This window comes from Macaca mulatta, chromosome 4, assembly GCF_049350105.2.
Source record: "Macaca mulatta isolate MMU2019108-1 chromosome 4, T2T-MMU8v2.0, whole genome shotgun sequence".
Lineage (NCBI taxonomy): Eukaryota > Metazoa > Chordata > Mammalia > Primates > Cercopithecidae > Macaca > Macaca mulatta.
Genome location: NC_133409.1, coordinates 21,952,955 through 21,962,092, shown reverse-complemented (window position 1 = coordinate 21,962,092; position 9,138 = coordinate 21,952,955). Strand labels below are relative to the sequence as shown.

Sequence of the window (9,138 nt, the reverse complement as noted above, 5' to 3'; positions counted from 1 at the left end):
AAATTGAAAAAGAAAATAAAACAATGGGATTATAAACCAAGCATTTTTTGAATTCTGATTTCTAACCTGAATTTCACATTTCACACAAGCATTAGCAGAAACAGGCCACTTTATAATTGATACTTCACAACTTCTAAAAACTACTTGAGGAATAATATACTTACTTTTGGAAACAGAAACACTAAAATGCTAGGCAAGATCCTTTAACCTATTAAAATTAACAAGAATGTCAGAAAAATGCCTTGAGCACCCAGCCTTAGATCCATGAAGGAAATCATTTTTAAATGATGAGTGTAACTGAAGGGCAGAGAGGTATTACGTTGTCTCATGCTCCTTCTAGGCAAAATTAAAGACGCTGCCACCTTTAATTCATGCAGAACTAGCACTGCCTCTCCAGAGGCATTTGAAAAACTGTGAGGTGTTTTTGGTTGTCACAATGACTGGGAAAGGGAGTTCTATTGAGATTTAGTGTTTGAGAGCCCGGGATATAAATCTTGTCCAATATGCAGAAGAGTGAGGTAAAAGAACTGTCCTGCCTGAAAGCCAATAGTGCCTGCACGGAGAAACACTGTTACGCATTTAACAGAGATAAACTCAAATCCCACTGCCTGACAAAAACAGCAAGTTAGTCATCTGTCTCTTGGCGTCAAGATTGAGCACCTTGTTATCAGCCAGGTGCAAATGAGACCCAGAGATGCTGTTCACTTGTCTTGTAAGCGTCTCCCTGCTCCGGGTCATTTTCTCTCATTTACAAAGAGGGTATCAATATATGGCAAATTATTTACACTGCAATGCTTTACAAATAGGGTAGGGAAATCCTTTGCAAACAGGGTTAGAGAAAATCCTTAAATACATTCTTTTGAAATGCTTCTTTCTGTCTCCCTGATCTCATTCCCTCTGCTTCCAAGTATTCTCTGTGTTTATCCACTGGACATCTAGATCAGAGAAACAACCTCCAAATAGCCCGCTTTTCAGGCTAATTTCTCCCCTATCCGATTCAGTCCCTCTCTCCAACTAGTGTTAGCTATTCCCTAAACATCACTTTCCCCACGTTGCCTTTCTACTCAAAAATCCTCTGGGAGCTTCTATTTTCTATCACATTACTCCCTCATTGTTACACAAAAATGTATAAGGTATGACAGTGTCTTTCCCATCTTTGTATCTTCCATGTTGTTATATAATGCAGTGTCTGACACATAGATGCTGAACATATATTTAATTAGTATACGTTAAAATTCTGGTTAATTTTCAAGACTTATGGCCAAAAGCTTTTTAAAGCTGTTTTGTTTACTACTTAATTCCAAGTCTTTATTACTTTTCTCCTCTGTGTTTCTACAATATTTCTAGAACAAAGAATAGAACATTTAATTTGCTATTCTTCACGATTTGTTACTGTTGCAATCTTTTTCTGTTCAATTAATTAGATTATAAACTGCATACCGTTGAACATACAACTAAGTAAATGGTAGCCATACTCTGACAGGTCCACAGATAATTGTTTGTTGCTTGCTGAAAAAAATTCTACAGTTTGTTTTACCAAATTCCATCATGATGTATAATGAGTATCTGGGGCTTATAGATCCTTTTATGATGTACCTGGGGTTTATAGTATAACCTAATCCTTAAAACAAATAATATGAGGCTTGTTATAAGACTATAGGAGAAGCCTGTAAAGTTAATGGAAGTCTCCTACCACATGCCATGAATGCTACAATAGACCTTTCAGTGAAGCATATGGAAAAGAAAAAGAAACAGAGCTAGAAAGATAGTGTTATCAAATTGGATTAATTTATATGTAATGATTCCTTCACTTCTGAATTAGGCTTTGCATCAAGCTAATCCCTGAACACTCATTTACTTTCAATGTATAAGAAAGTACTTGGTAAAAGACTGCTTCTAAATCTGCAAAGTTTCAAATAGTCTATAATTCACAATTTCTTTATATTTATAGGCAAGGATATGATATGCAAATGTTTTAAAATTATAGTGTTTAACCAAACAACTTTACTCCTTAATCTCATATCCAAAGGAGCTGAGATTAAAGAGTAAATCCCCAGTATTCTTCAGAAACAGTACCAGCCCCAAGAGCACCACACCTTTAAAAATATTTCCATACATTATTTCTTTTATTCCTTTTAATCTTTTTTAAATAAAGAGGGGAAAGCACTTATCATCTCCATTCAGTTACATAGAATCGGAATGCTGCTATGTGACAGAAATCATCACACTAATGCACAGGAATTGAAAGTCAAGCAACTTTGGTATTGGCTGAATTGAATTAAGTCTTGACCCTTGTAAACATTTCCATTGGAGGTAGAACATACACATTTGACTTTTTGTCAAATAAGGGATAGTAAACAATGATTCTGAGATCCCAATAAATTAAAGGTATTGTAAGGCATTAAATATACTTTTAAAAGAAACCAAAGATAAAAGGGCACACAGATGTTTAATAAATTAGAAAGTGAAATGTAAATCTTCAGAGCTGAAATGTTTGCATCTTCAAATCTTCACTGGTTTTATTTGATAATTTTTGAAACTATGATTAATAATGAGCTCACATTTTAAACTCTTAGTGTGCAGGGCAAACTCTACAAGTAACTCCATTCACTATGGAGTTGTCCATAGTACCAGTGACTTAAAAACAATGTCAGCCACTGCATATTCATTTTTCTTTACTCTTATGGAAGTCTGAGTGAATAATGATATTTGCACAGTAGAGATTGTTTTTTACGTTTTAGCACCCCCTCCCACATTGGTGGTTTAAGTGCCTCCAGCTGCTGTTCCCATGAACACAGTGTTGATAGGTGGTAAACAGGACACCATTTCTCTACTGCTTGTTCCATGGGAGTCCAGGGTTTCTTGAGCTGGATACTGGTTGGAAGTTCCATACATACACTGGGATGAGGAAGAAGGAATTGGGGTTTGCAAACTGGAAGCTGTAAGGGAAAATATAATCAGCAATTGAAAATTGATCGACATTTTCTTTTCTCTGCAAATGCCACTCATTTTAATTCCCTGTATTTATTTTTGCACTTAGCACACATACCTATTCTAAATTTGAGTCTGTATGGTTTACCAGATCTATCATCTTTTCTTCCATTTTTTTTCCCACTTGCTAGTCTCCCAGAAATTATTTCCTCTACATATTTCACAAAGAAAACTCAATTTCAACTTAAGTGCTATCACCAAACTACATCCCCCAATCTACCTTCTCTTTCCATCTGCACTTTTGTGGTTGTAGTTCAAACCACCATCTTTTCTCTCCTGTACCAACACAGCAGCCTCCTGACTGGTCCCATGATCTCCACCTTTGTCTCACCCACCCACCCTCCTGAGAGCAGCCAGAATGATATTGCTGAAGAGCAGATCAAACTTTCACTCATTTCAAATGCCACAGTGGCTTCCCATACCCATGGAACATGATCCAAGCATCTTACCCTATGTAGATGCGCCCCTGCTTTTTGTTTTATTTTGCTCTACTCTCTCCTTCATTCAACATGCTTAAGACACACTGGCCTGCTCTCTGCCCGTTGATTGTTTTCAAATTTATTGTGATTTCAGCGGTTCTGTATTCACTGCTTCTTCTGCCTGGAACTCCTCCCTCAGATCTTCACATCTTTGCCTCCTTCTCATCACTCAGCTTTCAATTCAAATGTTTCTGCCTCAGGATTCCTTTCTCAGCTGTCCTACAGAAAGCAGCTCCTCCTTTACTATCTGTCATTTTACCCTATTTAATCAAGTTCAGAGTACTTGGCATTATCTTTTTAATGCATTTGCTCATATATTTATTGCCTTACTGTCCCTCTACTATAATGTAAACTTCTTACAGGCAAGAACTATGGCCTGATCACCACCATATCCTCACATCTAGAATGGAGTCTGGCTCCTAGTAGGTTCTCAATAAAATTCACTAACTGGCTCACTAACTCTGTATTTCCCTCATATATGGTTGCTGCTTTCTTATTGCTGACATGGCATGCTCTCTGTCTAAGAACCAGGCTTTATAATTAAGAAACAGTTGAACTCAATTCTGCTTGCACTACCTATCCACTTATTCTATCCCCTCATTTTACCCTGCATCACACTTTGCAATCTACTTGTAAGCCAGCTCTGATCAACTAAAGCTTAGACTCCACCCTACTCTTAAACCTATGTTTCGTCAAAGCTTCCACTATCTCTTCAGGTAAACAGAACTAATAGTAACAATAGCAACACAGTACATTTTAGTCTCATGGTGAGAAAACTTCCTGAAGTGGAATTTTCTGCTTCATTAGAGTAACCTAGAAGCAATGACCATTTGCAGATAGCAGGAGATGAGCTGCTAGATTCTGCTCAGGGAGCATGTGTGACAGTGACAGGAAGAGAAGGAGTACTTCCTATTGAATTATTGGAAAGGTACACTGAGTGAGGAGAGATGAAATTGATTCCATTTTCCCTTATGCTCTAGTTGTGTGTCAATGCCCTTTACTTATGCTAGTCTGAAATCAATTTCATTGGAAGATTTTAACCATCTCATATAAATATTAACACTCTGCCTTGATACTTAGTGAATATATATTTGCCCTGTGAAATCTTATTAGTAATTTTAGAAGCTAAATCTATAGTGACTAAACCTATGTTATTACTAATAACATACTAATTATACTAATTATTTATAGACTATACATATATATATATATATATATATATATATATATATAGTTTTTATTCCTTTTTTCACTCACTCACTTATTGAGTTTCTACTATGTGGCAGACATTTTGTTAGGTGCTGGTGATGCAACTAGTACCAGTTGCAGAATTTCTTCATAGACAAGGATTAAGAAAGGTAACCTGGTTGGAAGAAGATTCCAGGAGGCTTCATGGCAAGCACACTGTTTTTCTTATTTTTACTCACATGATATGTCAGAGAGCAATAAAAATAGCAACATTTTCTCGAGGTGTTGAATCACATTTTAAATAAGAATGAGAGAATGCTAGTAGCACCCATCACAGGACACCAGTTCTTTTAAATCTTGGAGTGATTTTTGGATACTTATGGAGATCATGAGACCTAAAGATACCTCTTGCCACTACAACTGGGTCCAACACTAATCAAGAGTGAGAAAAAGATATTATTACTGCCCTTTTAAAACTTACAGTTTTAGACTGCATTTGACAGGTCATATTAATTTTTTGCCTCCTTAATAGATACCAGCTATTTTTTGGTAAAACATAACAGATCTAGCAGTAGGTTGCATAATAGAGATATACACAATAAGAAATGAAAACCTGTTACTGTGTAGTCAGATACAAAAAATATAACTTTAGATCCAAAGTAATAATAATAAATCAACCGTGGGAACATGCTTGCTCAATTCACCTCAGCATATCTCCCTCAAGTAATGCTGCATACCTGAGGTCAACGACTTCTTAAAATGTTTCCAAGAACTACTAAAATAATTTACCTAGGACTGGAGTTCGACATGCAGCTGGAGATGATGTGTCTGTGTAAAACGAGCTGGTCTGTTTTCTACCACTGTCATCTAAAATGTTAAGTGGATCGTGGATGTCACTGTAGGGGGGCAGTGAGCGAACACTGCTGATGACGGAAACGTGCTGATTCACCATTGATCCCAGCCTATGAGACTCTGGGTAGTTTATGTTGCTTCCATAGTATCCTGTAACAGAAAATGTTGAGAATTTGCTGTTAACTTACTACAAAGAACTTTCAGAAAGCAAAAAGGTGACAAAGTAATTAGGTGATGTGCTAAAGATATCAAACTGCAAGTATTACATGTGTATCTATCTATATATGCTACAGAACTGGATTTGCGCTTGTATATAGATAAGGTTTACTGTGCTGTTTTTTTGTTTTTAATACGTAAGAATTGTAGCATCATACATAATTTAATATAATAATTATAGCATAATACATAATAATTGTATTAACTTTAAGACCAGATTACACCTCTGTCAGATTTCCCTTACCTAAATTAACAAGAGCTACCTACTAAGAAAGAAAAAAGCACTATCACCTGTCACAAAAATACTACTTTCATGTATAGATGCATATTTAGGGGAGACAAAGACTGGCCTACCCTTAGGAGAAAGACACCAAAGATGTCTACACACAAAGCCTATTTTGGTGACTCAAGGTCACAGGTCTCTCCAGTTCCCTTAACTTCCAATTTTTATTGGCCCGTTTTGGACCCAATCTTTAAAATCTGCTTTTAGTTATCTGGAAGAAATATTATCCACTAAAAATGTTTTCAAAAGACAGAACCTTCCTCCTTGGGGCTGTTAAGGTAGATCTCAAACATATGATATTACCTATCTTTCTTTTTTCTTTTTTTTTTTTTGTAACATGTGTGGTATTTAGGAGGACAACTTCAGGCCAGGGGTGGTGGCTCACACCTTTGGGAGGCACCTCAGCATTTTGGGAAGCCAAGGAGAGAGGACTGCTTAAAGTTGGTAGTTTGAGATCAGCCTGGGCAAACATAGCAAGACTTCAACTTCAGAAAAAATTTAAAATTTAGACAGGGATGGTGATGCATGCCTGTAATCCCAGCTACTTGGGAAGCTGAGATAGGAGGATTGCTTGAGCTCAGGGGTTTGAGGCTGCAGTGAATCACGATCCTGCCAATGCACTCCAGCCTGGGCTACAGCGCAAGACCCTGTCTCAAAAAAAAAAAAAGAAGGAAGAAGGGCAACTTTAGGAAAGCCACAAAAATTAGGAAATATATGTGTATGTGACAGAAATCAGCTCCAAATGTCTAAGTTCCATGATCTTTGGAAGCCTTAAGTGAAAGGACATGCTGGTCAGCAGAGGTGGAACGCAATGTCTGATTCTGCCTCATTGCCATCTCAAACACCAAGAAAATTCTTTTACATATCAATACCATTTGGTGAATTAGGAGGCAGTGTTGCTCCTTGGCAGCTGGCAGCTCCTGTGTTGCTCAAGAAATTGAAGCTTCCTGTGTTTAAAAACTGCATATTGTGTGAATCCTGGGCTTGCAGGGATGGGCCATAGCTGGATGGTGGCCGGGAGTTATATGGAGACCCCGCACAGCTACCACTGAAGAAGTCTCTTGAAAGCTGCTGTTCAGTCCAAGCCATGCATCGACCATGCTCGGTGTGATGAGGATAGAGTCCTGATGTGGGGTGGGGCTGTGCCCTAAACACAGTCTGGTAGTTAGAGCTGGTGCTGTAAAAGTCATGGTTGGCTTGAGGGAGAGTAGGATAAATGGGCTCTGGGTATGTGGAGCAGTGTGATGGAGCTGACAGTATTGGGCCCACACTTGGGGGTCTCCCTGCCATTGGTCCTTGGTTAATGACACTTCCTCGGCTTGCCATGGCTGGAGAAATGGGTGGTGTCATCATATGACCAGCATTCTGTGAAAGCTCCATTTGACCTGCAAAAAATTACCAGAACATTCCTTTAGTGTCATATTAAAGTAGATGAGCTCACATCTTTAAAAAATATTCAAAAGATTTATTAATGTATTGTTTTCCAACTTGCTTCATTCCTGCCCTCCAAAAATAACTAAACTGAAAAGCACCAAAAATCCAGAATTTAAAAAATATAATCACAACACATGTATGTGTCACAACAGCGGAGACGGATTTGGTGACTATAGAGGAAAGTCTGGGATGGGCTTCGTGGTCTCTCCACGGGTAGCATGGGGAGGGCATAGGTGTCTGCTGCTCATATTTCCCCATAATTAAAAAATAAGCTGATTGTTAAACAGTTTGACTTTTAGGGTAAAAAGAAAAGGTCTCTAATGTCAAAATGGCCATGGCTTCAAAGCAGTCAATTCAAAATGTCATGCAAACACTTCTGATAAGTAATGTGATTTATGAATGCGACCAACTCTCTGGGCCTCCGATGTTCCACTGGTAGAACTGGACCCCTGAATTATAAGGCTTTTCTAGGTTTAAAATTCTGTATATCAAAAGAAGTAATGTATAAAAAGATTTCAAAAAAGACACAAGGCAATAAGCAGATTTAAAATACTGCCGAGTAGCTAGATCAAGCCACCAAATATTCATTTTGACACAAAAAGAACCTTAGATCAAAAGGGAGAATTATTGTAACAATTAACCTAAAATAGCAGAATCCAGTTTTTTTTTTCTTTGATACGGAGTTTCACTCTTGTCGCCCAGGCTGGAGTGCAGTGGCCTGATCTCAGCTCACTGCAAGCTCCTACTCCCGGGTTCAAGAGAGATTACATGCGCCTGCCACCACGCCCGGCTAATTTTTTGTATGTTTAGTAGAGATGGGGTTTCGCCATGTTGGGCAGGCTGGTCTCGAACTCCTGACCTCAGGTGATCCGTTCGCCTCGTTCTCCCAAAATGCTGGGATTACAGGCATGAGCCACTGCACCGAGGCCGAATCTACTTTTTAGGGAAGGAGAAATAAAGTCTTCTCAAAATCCAAAAATAAGCAACCCATTTTTTTATCTTCAAAGCATCTTAAGAATTTTATGTATACCTCATCTAATTATTTCTTCCACTAAATTAATTATTCATACTTCTAATATAATTTATGAAGTGTGTTAAAACATGAAACCTGTGTTAATAACAGTATTATTACCATTGCTAAAAATCACAAAAATATTATAAATCTTTATTAAAACTCAGTTAAGATCATCCTTTTTTATTGTTGGAATTCCTGGAGTAGAGGTTACGAGTTTTAAGAAAAACGAAGGAACAGGCTTCTCTGAGATGCACTGGAACCTAAGCAGTTCTCTTTAGCGTACCTGTGAGCGGCATGTTGTCTGTATTCCCAGCAGGGAACGGGTGCAGAGCAGGGCCTAGGCCTCCAGATTGACTGGATGGCAGAGGGAGATAGGTTGTCTCCACATGGCTTTCATTCTTCACAGAGTCGCTGGAAACCATGCTCCCTTTATTACGGTTGGCCAGAAAGCATGAACTCGGAGAAGCAGTGAAAGCAGCTTTACTGGCATCTGTAAAGAGTTTTTAAAATGGGAAATTTGAGATTTTTTCTCATATTCCTAGTAGATACACCCAAGTAAAAGAAAATGAAAATGTTTCATTGTTGAATATTGAATCTGGAAACTACTAAGCAATGTTTCCCATGGGAAGTGAGGCTGGCAGACCTTTGCTCTTAGCAGTGATGCTAGGGTTTTTTTAGCT

The 9,138-nt window shown here is 38.0% G+C and overlaps 1 protein-coding gene across 1 annotated transcript in view; it reads right to left on the bottom strand.

Annotated features, from left to right (window-relative positions):
* Positions 1–2,530: 2,530 nt before the first annotated feature.
* Positions 2,531–9,138, bottom strand: part of RFX6 (regulatory factor X6) — a 55,980-nt gene continuing 49,372 nt past the window's right edge. Inside the window, exons 16-19 of the mRNA XM_001110999.5 lie at positions 8,742–8,948; positions 6,882–7,394; positions 5,448–5,660; positions 2,531–2,939 (exon numbers count right to left, since the gene is read on the bottom strand). Of these exons, the coding sequence (XP_001110999.3) occupies positions 2,764–2,939; positions 5,448–5,660; positions 6,882–7,394; positions 8,742–8,948 (1,109 nt within the window). The 3' untranslated portion in view covers positions 2,531–2,763. The remainder of the gene's footprint in view (positions 2,940–5,447; positions 5,661–6,881; positions 7,395–8,741; positions 8,949–9,138) is intronic.